This window comes from Pisolithus orientalis (assembly GCF_024613125.1).
Source record: "Pisolithus orientalis strain OTSU chromosome Unknown F5J12scaffold_7, whole genome shotgun sequence".
Classification (NCBI taxonomy): domain Eukaryota; kingdom Fungi; phylum Basidiomycota; class Agaricomycetes; order Boletales; family Pisolithaceae; genus Pisolithus; species Pisolithus orientalis.
Genome location: NW_026260788.1, coordinates 712,904 through 729,850, shown reverse-complemented (window position 1 = coordinate 729,850; position 16,947 = coordinate 712,904). Strand labels below are relative to the sequence as shown.

General features: G+C 52.8%; 5 protein-coding genes across 5 annotated transcripts; 2 read left to right on the top strand and 3 right to left on the bottom strand.

The window, feature by feature from the left end:
- The first annotated feature begins 966 nt into the window (after window positions 1-966).
- On the top strand, window positions 967-3,259 carry F5J12DRAFT_520950 (uncharacterized protein). The gene is made up of 2 exons (XM_051739843.1): window positions 967-1,929; window positions 1,982-3,259. Exons 1-2 carry the CDS (start codon window positions 1,101-1,103, stop codon window positions 3,043-3,045), a joined length of 1,893 nt encoding a protein of 630 aa, XP_051602240.1. The 5' UTR covers window positions 967-1,100; the 3' UTR covers window positions 3,046-3,259.
- Window positions 3,260-3,451: 192 nt separating this feature from the next.
- Window positions 3,452-6,499, bottom strand: F5J12DRAFT_717629 (uncharacterized protein; the record flags this gene model as incomplete). Its single annotated transcript, XM_051741072.1, has 4 exons — window positions 3,452-3,528; window positions 3,593-3,714; window positions 3,775-6,236; window positions 6,290-6,499. 4 exons carry the CDS (start codon window positions 6,497-6,499, stop codon window positions 3,452-3,454), a joined length of 2,871 nt encoding a protein of 956 aa, XP_051602239.1.
- Window positions 6,500-8,298: 1,799 nt separating this feature from the next.
- F5J12DRAFT_520974 (uncharacterized protein) lies at window positions 8,299-10,064 on the bottom strand. The gene has a single exon (XM_051739844.1). The coding sequence runs from the start codon at window positions 9,658-9,660 to the stop codon at window positions 8,530-8,532; it is 1,131 nt and encodes a 376-aa protein (XP_051602238.1). The 5' UTR covers window positions 9,661-10,064; the 3' UTR covers window positions 8,299-8,529.
- A 910-nt stretch (window positions 10,065-10,974) lies between these two features.
- Window positions 10,975-13,063, top strand: F5J12DRAFT_890546 (uncharacterized protein; the record flags this gene model as incomplete). The annotated part of the gene is made up of 3 exons (XM_051747419.1): window positions 10,975-11,193; window positions 11,251-11,486; window positions 11,554-13,063. 3 exons carry the CDS (start codon window positions 10,975-10,977, stop codon window positions 13,061-13,063), a joined length of 1,965 nt encoding a protein of 654 aa, XP_051602237.1.
- A 567-nt stretch (window positions 13,064-13,630) lies between these two features.
- On the bottom strand, window positions 13,631-15,164 carry F5J12DRAFT_890545 (uncharacterized protein; the record flags this gene model as incomplete). Its single annotated transcript, XM_051747418.1, has 2 exons — window positions 13,631-14,852; window positions 14,953-15,164. The coding sequence occupies 2 exons, from the start codon at window positions 15,162-15,164 to the stop codon at window positions 13,631-13,633; spliced, it is 1,434 nt and encodes a 477-aa protein (XP_051602236.1).
- Window positions 15,165-16,947: the final 1,783 nt, after the last annotated feature.

The following is a 16,947-nucleotide window of genomic DNA, read 5'->3' as shown; positions in this document are numbered from 1 at the left end:
AACATTGGATACTTGGGATGGTAAACTGGAGGACGTGCACAGGTGCACCTGCATGGCTAACGATCTTGTTAACGACTCGCGATACCCAACGTTTACACTGCGTAGTTGAATTAATCACCCTCTCATCGCTACTCGAGTATTTCTTGTATTTTGTCGAATGTATGATGTCGTGTTGTTTATCGCAGGGTTTTCGGAACGACTCGAGTGTAATCTGTAACGTAGTAGGAGCCATCCATTGGCAGTTGCACCGTGCGTTCATGTTCCCTGTGATGACTATAGGGTTTTCGCTTCTTATCGCACTCGAGGTTGGCACGTCCATTCATTATCGAATCCGCGTTGACTGCCAGCATTTGGCGATGATCGATGGTGATACGTGTACTCATATCTGCCAGGACACCCTCCCGAGGCAATAACCGGCACTGGCGAGGATGTGAACGCCACCCTGCCTATCTATCGTTATCGACGGGCCTGGTGTCGTCCGCGAGGCAGCGTGATTGTACACATTGGTGATACCGTTACGACAACGCTGGCAAAATGGTTGACCCTGATACTATTGCCGGGTCCGTACGACCATCAGCTAACTGTATCCAGCTCTTCAGACTTCCGGCCAATCTACGAACTATTGTAACGGTCTATCCATCCGATACCTTCCGCATTGACTGGGATCTCCTGAAATGGCACGCGCTGGTTACCCGAGGAATGTGGATACGGCGTGTCTGCGAGGAGACCTGTGTGTTCATTTCCCAGTACACGCCCTTCATTCTTGATGCCCTGCACAGACCATCCGCTTCATTTTCATGCGTTGATCGCGTCCATTTGCCTGCCCCCTGACGTGGTTGATTCAGTGAGTGCATGCCTCCCCGGCTTCTTGAATGACCACGCCGTTTCATACCACCCCCTACTTATACTGCGTGGTGGATTTGGTCCATGATATCCTTTTCACTTGCATCCGCTGCTAGCTAACTTAACGGCGTGCGTCCTGGCCGACGCTAACCACCGCCTTTCCTACTTGAACAGAGCACATTGCACGATCGTCACACACGGACCAAGCACACTAGGTGCAACTACTAGTTTTCCGTGGCCCCATTCCTTGAACAGCCATGCGTCGCCTTCTTGGTTCCAGGGCTGCTCCCGCCAAGGGTAAAGAACGCCAACGATATCCGGAAGACCAAACTGACACTTCTGCCGCCTCCATGGAAGTTCTCGTACAAAGAGAAACCTACACCTCAGACGACCAAAACAGTTCCCAGCCGCTCTCCAGCACTTCAACACTCATCCCTCCGTCACCGTCTGGTTCAGTGCAAGGACAGCTTCCGCCTGGTATCCGCGTACCGGCACATCCCTACCCATATTGGCACCATCATACAGCCTCTTCTTCTCAAAGCAGCCTAGAGTCCCCAGTGACACCATCCCATGTCTCTTGGCTCAGTGGGTCCAACTCCAGTCCCGCTGGTCCGTCAACATCAACAGCAACGTCAAATCCCGCACCCGCACCTGCATCCGCTCCTACCGCTGGCCGGTCATCTCCGAACCTATTCTTCCCACCACCGCCCGCAACCGCTCCTCCTCCTAATGCTAGTAGGTCCAAGCTAATATACCCCGTCAAGAGCACACACTCCCTGCGTGTCCCCGTCCAAGAGTTTTGCGGACAACCACTTTCCCCTATTGTAGAACAAGATTACATGTCTCCTGAGAAACGACCTGTCTCATTGCCCAGCTCCAGTTACGACGGCTCAGGTGCAAGGACTAGCACGACTCAGACCATGATGACGCCTATTAGCACTTCTGCGCCCACACCGGTCACTCCTATGCCCTTGAACCCAATATTTTCTCTAGCAGGTGGAACGGAACCAATAGCTCCGGGTCCTGCGTATGGTGGTGTCGTCCCATTCGTAAAGAAGAAGGAAGAAGAAGGCGGGGATTCGCCTCGTAAGTAAGGTCTTGCAATGTAGAATTTTCCATTAACATGCCCGAAATTAAGGCCCGTCCCCTGTATTCTCAACTTTTTTATCCCGGCCTTTAAACCGCACTGTCAGTTTGTCGTCCGCAAGGACCCATCAATCCAGTATTTCTTCTTCAACACCTCCTGTCATACCACCGCTTGATCTGCGTCCCTCATTTCCTGGCCCTTTTCTGCCTACTACCACACCAACCTCGCTTACGTTCCCAGGTTTCGCAGATGGAGTTGGTGCAGGCGACGAGGAATCCAGTTCAGACCGTCGTGTCAGTTATATTACTGCCAGGTCAACCGGCGCACGGGAGAGTCGTTACTCGGGCACGCAGCAAGAACACTTTGTGGATGCTGAGAGCAACTTTGACACACCAAGCACTGATAGGCGTTCTCAACGGTTACCGCATACGCCCAAAGGCAGCCCTCCGTGTCCACCTGACATACCTCGGACTCAACTACCACACCCTCCACCACCTGTACACCTTTCAGATGTGATCTCGCCATTCTACCCTCAACAGGCTGGTCAGTCAGAATACCCTCCTCGACCTTCTGCTCCGAGCCTTCGATCTCTTACTTCCCTCCCATCCGCGTCTTCCTCGTTTATCGACAGACGCTTCGCCGACTCAGACTTGTATATTGGTTCCGCAGCCGAGCGTGCAAGCGCGCGGCAGGCAGGCCAGCGATACCCATCCCAGAAAGGCGGTCTGGATACCGTTAAGCTTCTCTTCTGGGTCGGTTTCATCGCTCCGTGGTGCTGGCTAATCGGAGGGTGGATGGTCGAATCACGGAACCCACCGCTGTACCCGTCCCGCTCTCGCGGTGGAAGCCTTCTACCCACGTGGACGACTGGAAAGGGCAAAAGCGTGCCGCAGAACGCAAGCTCCGTTAGTATGCATACACATGGCTACCCGATCTTCACGCCGTCCGTGGCAAGCTTGATGCCCCCTTCTTACTCACGCGTCGTGCTCGCGCCAAAGCCTCTCAGACCTGTAAAGAACCCATGGGTACGTCGGTGCAGAATCGCAGCTGTCACCAGTGGAGTGATCATTCTCGTCGCCTTCGTGATTACGTTTGTCGTTGTCGGTCAGAATTAAGAACTATCGCTGTCGCGGGCGATAGCCCTGGACTGGATACAAAATGCATTGAAATGACCCGCAGCTTTTAATCACTGTATTAATACGCACAGATTCGTATTCTCTATCTCAAACCGTGCGACCATACACTTAGGTATATACTGCAATATTGTCACATACATTCATTTGGGACTGTAATAGTATGTACAGTGAGCGAGGTCCTGAACAACTCAATCTCTTGTCGATCCTACATAGCCGCTGGATATTTGGATTGCTGATCGTGGTTAGGCAATGCGAAATGTATGAGAATAACGTGCAGTAAGCTGAGTGATACATATAGCGTTGTCAATAGTGAATGACAGGGGTATGCAATGCAGAAAAAGACACAGGGATAACGTGAAGAGACATGGAAAGAGCGCCAATAAGTCTAGTTAAGGTAGCCACGACATTTAGCAGAACCACATAAGCATGGAATCTTGTCCTGTTCGATAGGGAAATGATAATCTGGAAGAGGGACGATATGTCAGATGTCGATGCAAGCGGGAGCTCAACATCAATAAACACTTACCATATGTTATTTCATCTCCAAGTTCGATATCCTGCTTAGCATAAATGACGATCTTCTTTTCCCCACTGATTGTGATGATCTTTGCCGTGCAGTTGGGATCACAGGAATGATTTATTAACCGCCTGTTTCCCCATCGATCAGAGAGATCGCAAACGGGCATAATAAACAGCAAGACAACGCACCCTAGATTTCCCTTCTTCGTGGCATCGACCACCAAGTCCTCATCAATACGGAAAAGATAACTACTCCCAATACCCTGACGTTCGTACAACTTCTCCCGTTTGTCCGCCACCGCCGCACGGATGATCTCGCCCACATATTCAATAACCATTTCACCACGAGCGATACGCTCCATAGCATACAAACCCCAATCGTGGATAGGAGAACGGGCAAAACGTAGATGTTTCTTCCGAGTCTGCAGTTGGTTAAATTTGATCGAAAGTTCTGCTGCGGCAGTCTCTCCCTTTGAAAGTGCAACCGCTCGTTGCACTTGATTGATTTCCTCCAACCCTTGTGCACGCCGCCGGGCATTGGCACGGTTAGATCGAGAAGATACAACGTGTTGAGGAGTGGGTTCGGTCGGTGCGGCATTCGCATTAGTGGAACGTAACGAGTACTGTGCCACATATGCAGACTTCTCAGCATGAGAAATCTTGTAGTAGCCTTCCGTACGGGCCGATCCAGTGACGTGTTTGCGGAATGGTGGCACTGCGTCAGGCGGGGGTGAGGGTGATCGTGGCCTTTCAGTTTCACCGGAAATCGCGAGACGAGCGAAATAGAGGTCCTCGTCATCCTCACAAAGTCCTTCTTTCAACGGATCTGGCGGACGCGCAGGCGATGGGGGAACCTCAACAGTCGGTGTTAATGGTCTGGATGTTGGCTCAAACGTCAATAGCTCGACGGTTGGCGCTGGAGGCGGGTATTCCAAAGTCTCAGACAAGAGGATGTCCTCGATGACTTCCTTGGCGACCACTTTCTTCTTCGGTACCTTCTTTTTGAGCGCGGTCTTTTTGGGAGGGACCTGATCCTCCAAAATCCCGTCCGTCTTGACTCTCTTCTTGACAGGTTCTTCAGCCTCCTCCGAAAGAAGTCTTTTCCGGATTTCTGTTAGCCCCTCGTCCTCGGAAACAGCACCAACACCTGGTGTCTCCATCCGAGGCGGTTCTGCCACCACCTTTTTCCGCTTCTTCTTCGGAGGGGTCAAGGGTGCAGGTTCGGACTCTATCTCAGGTTGCGCTTCATGGACCGCCGTAACCGTCTCCTCTTGAACATCAGGTACCGCAACCTTTGGCTCGTCTTCCTCTTCCCTACCTCTTTTCCCGGGTTTACGAAACGACAGACCTTTCAATCCACGCTTCTCAGTCGGCTTCGTTTCGGTCACTGCATCTACACCTTCCTTCGTCTTTGCATCCGTGGCCTTTGCCCTCTCTTCCGCGACTAGCTTTCTCAGTCCCACAGCCACTATGCGCTCGGTGATATCCTTTTCCAACAAGGTCTTGAGCTCCCGCAAAATCGTCTGTTCCGCGTGCTGCACGGTCTCTTCATCGGTCAAAGGCACCTTCACAGACGGCTGAGGCGCAGGTTGACTGGGTGGCGGGCAAGCCGTAACAGATACAGAATGGTGCACGAGAGTGCGACCACTTGAGTTAAGCACCATCGCTGCTCGCCGTGCCGAGTCAGCAGTCTTGAATGTGACATACCAAGACCCGCGGTCGCGTAAAACAGACTCAATCTTAAAATCCTGAACGAAAGCCCGTACATCGTCCTCGTGTATGGAGCCCATCGCACCGCTGCCGAGGTCGATTCGGACATGATCAAAGCCGTTTCTAGTAAGTGCCTCGATGACAGATGAACTTGGGGCTTCGCGTTGGTTCTGATGTCGGGAACTGGGATGACCGGGACGACGGGATATTGGAGATGGAGATCGTGTGCGTGGGGAACGAGACCGGCCGTGCCGTTGCGAGTGATAAGATGAACGGCCACGAACGTGTACTGGCGTAGAAGAAGAAGAATGTGTCGATGACGGAACTAGTTCCTGCAAGCCGGTAGATCGATCATTGAAGGCATTACTCATGCGCGCTTTCGTAAGTATCGGTGGCGGTGGGGGTTTCTTTCCCCTGTGGTGGCTGGAAGGCGAAGATCGTCCATTGGAAAGTGGTATATGAGCGGGACGAGGAGGAAGGGCGTGGTTCATTCGCCGATTTGGGTTCGATGCAGGAGTATGTCCGGAATTGGAGGTGGGAGTGGATGTAACCTGAGGAGCCCTGGCCTCCCTTTCCTTCCGCCGTTTCTCCTCTCGGACCCGCTTCTTCCTATCATCCAATTCCTTCAATACTGCTTTCAACTTTGCTCCCTGACCATCGAACACTACCTTTAACTCTTCTCCCTCAGACGCTCCGACCACAACACTAAGTTTCTTTCCATTCGCTCGCTCTACACACTGCTTGGCTTCTTGGTGGTTTTGATATCGTATAAATACGATGCCAAGTGCCGTTCCTGTCTCCATGTCGATTTGGGGCTCGAACGACGTGATTTTCCCGTGTCTAGCAAATGCTTGCCTGATATATTGCGTCGGAGTAAGAGGCGAAATGTTCGTTACGAGGACAGCTGTAGAAGGCGGTGGTCCAGTAGAGTTTTGGTCATACTGGAGGACACGCGTAAGATAGGGTTGGTTTACTCGCGCAAGCGTCCACGTACCTCGTACTTGGCTTCGTGGAATGCTTCCCGCCCTGGGCGCCGACGAAAACCAGGTTCCTTCCGAGGATCTTTCGGCGCAGGTTCTGGTTCACCCTCGATGACCTCGCCATCGAATCGTGTGATGATCTCTTTTCCTTTCCCCTTTCCCGTGATCCGTGGCTCCGATCCATCCTTGTGTGATGAGCGAATCTTCTCAAGAAGAGCACGCATCCGTCCATCCCGGTCCTTGTCGGTGATAGGGTCGTAGATAACTCTAAAATCGCGGCCCGGTGGGTATTCTGAACGTGAAGGGGGCCATGGCGGTGGTGGTGACAAAGAGTAAACCCGTGGAAGCGAAGGCGTTGATGTTGACGCATCCGGTTGTGCTATCTTTGATGGTGGGGGCGAATTCCGGCGTGAGGGATTTGATGGGGGGGAATGTGCAATGGGAGGACAACTCGGCGGTGGGGAAGGAAGCGGGGGCGGGGGTGGAGGTGTAGCATCCCAAGGTGGTGGGGAGGGTGGTGGCGGTGGCGATGGCGCTAATGGGAGAGAGATGACATTCTGTGGTAGAGGTGGTATTGACGCAATTAGAGGGGGCGGTGGTGGTGGGTTTGCAGGGGGCGAAGGTGGCAGGGGAAGAGGGTGTCGCGTCTGAGACGGGGGCAGCGGAGGGGGTGACTGGGGCGGAGGTGGAGGGGGTGGTGACTGAGGAGGAGGAGGCGGGGGAGTGTGAGAGGGAGGCGGGGCGGACGGTGGGGGAGGAGGTGGAGGTTCCGTGGGTGGTTGGGGTGGTGGTGATAGTCGGGACTCGGTCACTGGAGTACGCCGGGCATTTGGGAAGGCAATCTTAACAGGTTGATGTGGTCGTACGCCATCCGCTATGGTGGGTGGTCTGCTTGCAGTAGGCGATGAGGGAGACGATGGCTGAGACTGCAACGCGTGTCAGGGTCACTTCTAGTATGAGGAAAGCACTACTTACGCCTAGGCTGGACCATCCCAAGTCAACTTGCTTGCCCTTTTGCGATGGTCCTGGTGCTGCTGGGTCGTTTGGAGATGACCCGACGGTCGGTGAGGAAGCGACTCCATTCGTGAGAGGTTTGGTGGGCGAGTAGGCTCTAGGTTGTGTTGGGACTCCATTTAAGAGGCTTCTAGGACCCGTGGGTGGTGGCGCGCCGATTTTGCTGGAGGCCGTCCCCGGTGATGTCGACGAGGCAACTGTGGATGTCGAGGCCGACGAACTAGCAGCAGGCAACGAACTCAGAAGCGCCCGCGGTCCCTTTGGAGGCGCTTTGCCAGACATCATAGGCTCTAAGGAAAAAAATAACTAAATAGTAGGGGAAAAGATAAACGGCGTTGTCGTCGCCGGTGACGACGACGGCGGGGAGACGAGCTGGGCGACACGCTCGCTGTTGACGTGGGTGACTGAGCTGAGTGTCGAGCCAACAAATACAGACCAGTCCACAAACAACGCCAGCAGCCCATTCTCGTTCCTTGACCACGATGGTCATCTCGGTCGCTGCTACCGTCGTCCACAAGATAACTCACAGGACGGAGGTCAGACTCTCCAACCACGGATCCCCATGGCGATGTCGTGCTCAGTGAAGGCTACTCCAAGTTGTGCGTCGAAAGCGGTCTTGGCAGGACCGTCGACGTTGCTTTGTCGAATAAGGCTGCCATTCAATCATAAATTGATGAGGTTCAGGGAGGGCCGTTCAGCAAACATGCGGAAATCAGCCAACCGGCTGACGTCTACTATCGCTCCAGCCGCCAAACCAACGCCTGGTGAAACTCCAGTTGTAAATTGAACAAGCGTTTTGTAGCACCATCTGGCACGAAATCGGCTTCATTCACCGCAGCCTTTGGGAACGGAGTATGCCGGTGAGCAATGGTAATGTCTAGGCTAACTACCTGTCGGACATTTTGTTTCGTCGTTTCGCTGTGCTTAAGCCACCTTGATTTTTAAACGACCTCAAGGTACGTCCAGGTCGTTCAATGTATGGACTCCCCACGCTGACGAAATCGGATAGACACGGATCGTTTCTTGAGGAAGCATCCGTCAGTTTTCGAGCCATGTACTAAATCAACATTCGGTTCTGCCAACGGCAGACAAGCTCATACCCATATGTACACTTCAAGCAAACCTCGGGATACCAGGCTGCTCGCCTCTTCGCAACCAGATACCCGATTACATGGATGCCAATACCCTGTACAAAGGAATGCCCAACGTGCCGCAAAGGGGACTAGGTTAGCAAGTGTCCTTAGAGCTCACGCAGGTATCGAATGACATCGCTGTAATCGCTTGCTGTGCGTCGACGTCCCCCCTTGTCCCATACCCATTTTTTAGTCGGTAATTGCAGAGGGGTAGCCGGCGCATCTGCACATGGAGGCATGTTTGGCTTGGAACTTTCATCTGCACCTAGTTCGCTACCGAAGACCATAGCTGCAGGCGGAGCGTCCCCAAATTGACGACGAAGCTTTGAGAATCTTCGTCGCCGCAAGACGGACGGCGATGGCGGCGTTCTAGGCGTCAAAGGTGGAGAAGACTGTCCGGATTCAGACGAAGAAGCTTCCGTCAAGAATGATGACAACGTAGACGACGGGATATGAATTGTGAGGGCCGGGGGACGTTTGCGTTCGGATCGACGTGGTGTTTCTGTGACGGTTGCCAAGGCAGCAGGGGATGGAACACGCTGTCTACGCGGGATGCAACTCTGACTCGCCAGCCCTGGGTGTTGAGATTTTGTGGGAGAAACTATTTCTGTGGGTGAGGTGGTTTCCGTTGGGGAAGGGTTCACCCTCTGAACGGAATGTGGTTGCGGCAGGTCACTGTCGTTCGGAACTACCACCGTTCTCCCTTCTCTCTCAAAGCATCCCTTGGAAAAGGGGGTATTGGGGATAGTCCCACGCGGTTCGGAGGTACTCGACGTAATTGAGGACAAGCTCAAAACCCGTGATGGCGGTTGGGAAAGGTAGGTTACGGGCACCACTGAGAGGGAATTTGACATATGCTTTCGTGTCACCATCGACACCATAGTAGAACTGTTCGGAACTAGGCCTGCACCCCGCGGGAGTGAGACAGCGCGTCGGAGTGGTGGCGCAGACGTGGCGCACCTGTAGCATGGTGGCAGCGGGAGAGGGCGGCTTTGACGTGGCATGGAAGGGGACCTCCACACGTCAGTGGTTACTAGGTTGCGAGGTGGGTGAGGAACTGGGGGCAAGGGCCGACTCCTCCTTCCAGTGGCTGCAGGGGTATTGTAAAGGGCAGAATTCTCTGAAGCAGTGGACCGTTGACGCGACAGAGAGCGGGGATAGGGAGACTGGTTGGATGGGCGTGATAACGTGTTTGCAGGATAATGAAGCTCTGAGCAGCGCTGTCCATGACCCAACATTTATCCTGGACTGCTCGTGAGTGGTCTCAACACGATACGAAAGAGGGGCTATACCGAATGGCCCCACGCTTGCTCTGACAACGAATCTCGAGAAGGTGGTAATAGATGCTAATTTGACACGAAGCGTGATGAAAACTGTAGGAGAAGCAGAAGCGCACGACGGTCAAAAAAGTGGAGTGGCTTCGACCTGGCGCGTGAACGTTTTTGACCTTGGCACTGAATTAAAGCTGTTGACTTCACCACATAAATAGGAAGCCATAAAATATACATACACGGGCCCGTTGCGATCCGTTACCATCTCGATCGACCGATTTACCACACCTATGGGCACCAAAACTCGGAGGTGTGCGCGAGGGCAGTGCGAAGTGCTTACAGGCGAGATCGTGAAAAGTACCTGTTGGGCAATCAATGACTCAAAACCTTCGGATACGGTATCTTGCCACGTTTCCGACAACGACTCTCGGGCGGTTCCCACATTTATAGTGGATAGATGTCGTGGAGGACCACGAAACGCTCCACGCCCCGGGGTTGTCCTATATAGGCGGTGCGTTCTTACTGAGGAACTTATCAACGCGACTTAGGTACTCACCAGTGACCGCATCCGTGCGTACCCTTGAACGAACACACTTTTGCGGACGAGCCCAGAAGTTAGCATGTCTATGAGGCAGTCCATTCGTGTAGTTCTAGGGAACAGATGAGCTGAAGCATTCCTCCGGGAAAAATCTCACACGTAGAGTACACTTGAAAGCTTGGTCAATCACTTGCGAGAATCACCGCGGGTATCCATAGCAGCCAACCTAGTAGAACAGGTGTCCACTGTGACCAATCTTATCTACCTCTGCACATGAGACGTACTGGATAGTCATTTCAAGTCCCTTTGCTGGCTGTAAAAACTTTCACGATCATGACATTGAACGGCGCAACGTTGTGCCTGCGGGAACCTGCTTCGGAGGTATTCCAACAGTTGGTGAACAGATCAACGTGGTCCTTTTTGTCAGATTCAAGCAGATCTCCACAAATGCACCTCGAGAGCCTCGACAACGAACACAAGTCATACTCTGCGTTCCACATGCATACCTCACAACTGCAGGGAGATACACGGGACTCGCCGAGGTCGAGTTCAAGGAGTTCCCAGTATGGAGTGGTCCAAAGCCAAATGTCCTTCTTACCGATTGTGAAGGCAGGAACGCATTTCCGTGATTCATAGAAAGACATTAAACAGCATTGTACGCAATGAAAAGTTGATGAAAAGGGTTCTTTAGTTCTTTGCGTCTTCATCCTTTCGGTAATCAGCATGGCTTACTAATCACACTCATGAATTCGATCGATGACCTCGCGTTTCGTCTGGGACAAGTTTGTGGTGCGATCCAGTCCTATCAGCCTCGGGTACCAGAACCACCTATCATCACCGTATCTGGATCGAATGCCTCCCTGCAACTCGACGGAAAGTCCTCTGCGGCAAAGAACGACTCAGTGCCAGGTCTGCGGATCCTCAGGGAAGAAATAAACCGTGAGTGCGCAGTCTTAGAGAAGGTAACTGCGTTTGACTGTCGAGGAAATCTCTTGAGCTGAGACGTGGTTTCCTAGTAGTTTCTTGAAGATCCGACACGATCAGGAGGCAGTCCATCTCTCTCTACTAATGCACCGTATCTCATCGCGGTATGGCAAGAACTTGTCCATAGCCACTCCCCGATTGCACTTTATCGAAGCTTTTTCCACGGGAATCGTAGTCAGGGACGTATACCCAACAGGCGCAAGCCGTCCAATCGGCCTGTCAAGGTCGATGTCGTTAGTGAAAACGGGGCACGTTGGATACGAATTAACACGTGAGTTGCTGCCAGTTCCTCCCTTGGCTGTGAAGCCTTTTCTTACAACGTGGTCATGGCGAAACAGCATAAAAAACTCGAGACTCTTGATGGAGTTCCATGAGCTGGATTCATACCTGACCAGCTCCTCAGACGAAGAAGGCGATCATGACAACTTCACACATCGTAGAAACCTCACCCGTTCTGCTACTAACCAAGAACTCGAAAATTCTGTGCTTCAAATGGCACGAGAACTTCTTGCTGCCGCTGAAGCCAATCCTCTTCCCGTTTCGGGACGCACCCCACAAATAACTTTGCGCCTAACACGTCTCAATCCAACGCTCGTAGATGATTCCGGCGTGGAGGCCGACCCTAGAATAGCTGGGACTATAAAACACTTGCGGGACATAGGCATTGACGTACAACTTGGAGAACGATCCGGGGCACTCCTAGATGATTACCATGGAATACAGCAAATCGAGCTGGAACCAACTAGTAACATCAATTTGGACCTGTCTGCTTTGATTGCGCTTGTCTCGGATATATCCCATGCATTCTTACCTCGTAGTCCCGATGAATCGCAAACAAGATATGGATACTGGAAGCTTGCCCACAAGGAGATGTCAACGGAGAAGGCCCTGAAGACGACCAATAATCATGAGGCGTACAACGACGCTCATGCGACGAAACTGCGGGCAACAGAAGAAAGCGAACAGACACGAGCACTCTCACGACAGGCCACCCAGGAAATGCACAGGGGTTTTCTACAAGACATGCGCGATCGCTTGTCACCCTTGGCTCAATGCACGTCAAATTGTGCTCAGCAACGTGTCCCTGATGTTTTCCCCGACAGTTCAACAAATCATAGCCTGGATATGAGTAACATCAAGTTTTGGACGACGGCAGAGGCACGCCAACGCTGCCTACAAATTGTTGCGAAGATCGGAGGCCCCCGGGAACGACGGCGCGCCCATGCACTCCTAGCTGTGCACGATTGTTTCGGGTCTTCGGAAACGGTGGAAAGATGGGATAGGGCAGCAGCTGAGGCGGCGTATTGGAGCGACTCACGTTATCCATTTGGCTTTCTTCCTTTGATTCCCGTACACATTTTATCATCTTGTGATGCGGTCGCTTCCACCCCCTGGGACGGTGACATCAATACCAAATCAACCCCGCTTCCATCGTTGTCAGAATTCTTCTCAGCTCTCTCGGCGACGTGCGCCAAGCTTCTGACCGATAATTCAGATTCGCGACTTTGTACACAGAGGCCGATCATTCCTGAGGAAAGTCATCCAGATCCTGACGCCCTGCAGGACTTCTCCAATGACTGCCCCGCTGACATTCCCCCTGCTCCTACGCTCATCACTTCGAAACTCACGGCACACACAGTAGAAAGCATGTATGCTGGCGCCTCCAGGGGGTGGACCACTCTCACGGCGAACCGCACGAGCGCAAGGGTGCTCCTGAGAAGAATGGGAAAGAGCTTAGATACTTTACAACGCGGTTGCAGTGGTACAACCGCTATTTCCCCCGCGGCGATTTGGCTAGTGGACCCTCGCAGTCTTGCAGAGGGCATGCATATTGACAACAGCAACTGACTCCCGCTCGCATCCCAAGCGTGGTTGGTACTTGTTTATGGTTAATGCATCCACTTGCAGTTCCGCAGCCTTCTAATTCAACCTGCAGGCTGTAAGTTTTCCATCGGATCAATACAACTGTACACTTCTGCGTTACACCGATCAGCATAGGTCACCGCTTGCGCATGAAACGGCGCCTCGTATCACGGCCCGAGATGCCCTGAGGAAACGGATGACCACACTCGATCTTGCCTGTAATACATATATTACATGTTGTTTGCATTCCCCAGCAGGGTCATGTTAGTACAGTAATGCTAGATTATGTGGCATTCGCGATATCCAGGAAGCAAGAAAGCAAAGAAAACCTAAGGCACTCAAAATCCATCTATCTGCAGTGGACTGAGGAATCGCATGGGAGGCAGGGCAAAATAAACAACTAAGATAAACGATGAAGCGCATTGTCGATAGGTATCAAAGATGGAGCTTTTCGAAATATATGTGGTACTTGATACAATCGATGTGCGGCCAACATCCGAAAGCAAATGTTCAGGGGGCATTTCACATCAGAGTCGAAGAATAACAAGACTGTCAAGAATTCACCGGATCCTGCACTGCAGGTGTAACACTAGGTGGCCGAGCTGACAGAGATGTCATCGCTTCATCCAGATCCGCAGCACGAGAGAACTGATCGGTGTTGGTAGCATCGGTGTAGACGCGGATTTCCGCTGACTGTTGCTGTTCCGAAGTGAGGGAAATGTGGTGAGATGAGGTCATGATAGGGGTATCAGAAACAGGGGACGACGTTAGTGCCGATGGGGCGCGAGCTTCCGCTTCCTCCGGCTCTCCTTCTCCATTAAGGGTTGCGGTGGCATCAGCGCTGGAACTACCAGCGATTGTGCCCACTGCCTCATCAAACTCTGGCGGAAGTGTATCGGCGGCATCCGACGTTACAAGCACTCGCGAACCTGCAAAAGCGACAGCTGCGGGCCCGTATGGGCGCCCAAAGCGCTCCGGGGCGTCCCGTGCGGTTATGATCTTGACTTGTTCTGGAGTGAGTCCGCCACGAGGTATGCGGAATTCTGTTCGTGTGAGGGTATGTGGGAGGGGCGCAGAGATAGAGTGGAGGGATATCATAGAGGGGGAGGACAACGCTGCAGTTCCTGTAGACGAGGCACGAGTACGAATGCCACGAAGTGCTAACAAGCTTGACCCGGAGGCATTATTGGGTGTTGTAGGGCGACTAGCAGCAGTGTAGTCGGAGGACGCTAGTGTATGTGCGGATCCACTACGAGCGTGCGTCGCCGGTACAGCAGTGCGAGTGTTGGCGGTTGTAGAAGTAGCACGGGTATGCGAATTGAACGGGTAACGAAGGAAGCCGAAACGCGAACGTCGATCTTCCGGATTACCATGAGCCAAAGGAGGAACTGGTATTCCCAATTCAGGGGGAAGCGATGGTTGAGGTGGAGGCAAAGCTGAGGGATCCCCACCCGCAACCGCCTCCTCCGAATACGGTGGTGCCTCGCCCCTCAAGTCGAGGTCACTGTCACGCGATAGCGTCCGTTGATGAGAAACAAGTAGCTCGGCATTAGTGCTATGTGATTGTAATGAGGACTCTAGGCTGCGTAGATCGACACTCCCGGGAGTGAGGCTCCGTACTAGATGTGCAGTCGAACCATCAGGTAACGTATCTCGCGATACCACACGATCCAGAGAGATGTTGAAATGGGTCATACTAGCATCGGGAGTTTCGTCGACCTCGCCGAGGGTGGGTATCGGGTTTGGAAGTTGGTCCTCCATATCCAGCGGTCCCCTACTCGCCAAATATCAATTGCTTCTCCTGACGCCAAGGAAAAGGGCAAAGCTACACCTGTAAATAACCAATTCGTGGTCACCAGGTTCCTTTCATGTACGGTGGCAACGACTTGGTTGAGATCTGACTGGGCATGCGCCGAGGCCTCCTGCCTCGGTTAGTAGACGCATTTTGGTCAGCAGCAGGAGCAGGAGCAGGTTGAGTGGAGTCGCCTGTCGTCGAATTTCGGGGAGCCCTGGCGAGTTCTCTGCTCATGGACCGCTTGAGGCATACCAGAAACATGAGCACCACCAAAGCAATTGTGACGACCATGATGGGGATCTGTTGCCATTGCAGAAACCATAGACGGAAGTAGGTACAAGGAACGCGAGCTCGACAATGAGAGGTTAATTTATCGAGGACGTTCGGGACGAACGCACCCACACGTTAGCACTGATACTGTCAGAACTTGACCCATCACTAGTACTGTCCAGTTCGCGGGCATCGCTCCTCCGGTAGACAAGCCTTACCCCATCCAAAGGCATCGCAGAGGCAACGGCATTAGCGAATATAGAAACGGAGAGGAGTTGCCATGCCGCTCGACTGCAGGACGGGAAGAAGAGGTGCACGTGTGGCCGACGCATCGAAGGTGCACGCCTCGTCATGATCGTCTTGTTCATGAAATGGTCGTCAAGGCGAAGGAGGTCAGCATATACAGAAATGTGTCTGTGAGTGATTTTTGGCTACTGCCAGAGTAGCAAGGGGGGTAGGGGGATTGTGGAGGAAATGGCGTGAACTTAGCGACTGTTCAGGGTGAGTTTTATGAGATTTTTGAGTGTGGCAGCCGACGGGCTGCACCGCCTGCACCCGGGCCATCACTGCATACTGAATATTTTGGCGCCCAGGTCCCCCTTCAAGAACTGAGCCACTGCAGGATCAGTCCGCAGGCGGACCCGAGCGTCAAACAATTGCCAGGTACTAAAAGGCTCCCCGACTGATACGGTTCACCAGGCAAGGTCCGGGCTATCGGAGTGCGTCCATGTCGTCCTTGCAACAACACAACAATACGACGATCCTTCCATGACTACATCGTGCTGTATCAGGGAGACACTTGTGCGCCGCCAACAACAGTACTTGGCCATACAGCGGTACCATCCACTTCACCCGGGCAGACCCGGACACGTTATGGGCTAGCGTCCCGTGAAGGCTGTTGCTACGTACTAAGCGGATAATGCGTTTCAACACACTCTCAATTCCCTTGCCCGGGGGCCTCGGTGGGGTATGTACACAAGTAACTAATACTGACACACCTTGCACAGCCTTGTAAGAACGCGCAAGTTGTCATACACAATTGCGTCAACGGCGGCGATGCTAACATGTGAATTACATCGTCGACTTCGCGTGGTGGTGGGGTGGGGCACGCAATGGTTGGAGGACCATATATATAGGCACGTTCTTCTATTCGAACATTGCGTAAGCTATACATGCATGATGCATGATGAACGTTCTGCTGTCAATGGCCCTGGAATCATTGGGTACCCGCCACATGCGAAGTGCCGCCCCACGAAGTTATTCACCTTGATTGGGCTACGCCAAGCGTTATTTCCCAGATAGCATTAACCACTGTTGGACAGACGCTGCTACTGGCAATAGGGAAGCCACGATCAAACTCGAGCAGCTGCTACTTGGAGGCCGAATCACGTTCACTCCGCTGTCCCCTCTCGGAGGGAAATGTAGACACCTGCGCGAGGGATTCCTTGATGTGGAGGAGAGTGGCCTAACAGCCGTATCCGTAAGATGCGGGTCCATACTGAACTTCGCATCATGCTTCATCTCAGTATCCCGTTCAACTGTTCGGATCGTAAGCGTCGGCAGAGTGCAATGGTCAGCCCGCGATGGATGATGACGCGCACCGACGGCAAGGCAGATACTATTTGGGCTCTCCCCGCGTATTCGCATGCTTTTTTGAGGGATGGGAGGTGTGGTATTGATGAATATGTCTGGGGTGAGCTGCACATAAGTCTGACTCGTACTCTGCATTCGTTCTTTCCGAGCCCGGGGAGCGTGTTGGAATCCGAGGAGATGAAGGTGATCAGTCATTTCTACCCAGGAAGCA

Coding starts and splice junctions, on each gene's coding strand:
- F5J12DRAFT_520950 (XM_051739843.1), top strand. CDS start 1,101: ATGCGTCGCCTTCTTGGTTCCAGGGCTGCTCCCGCCAAGGGTAAAGAA. Junction 1,930..1,981: donor AGAAGGCGGGGATTCGCCTC/GTAAGTAAGGTC, acceptor CCCGAAATTAAG/GCCCGTCCCCTGTATTCTCA.
- F5J12DRAFT_520974 (XM_051739844.1), bottom strand. CDS start 9,660: ATGTTGGGTCATGGACAGCGCTGCTCAGAGCTTCATTATCCTGCAAAC.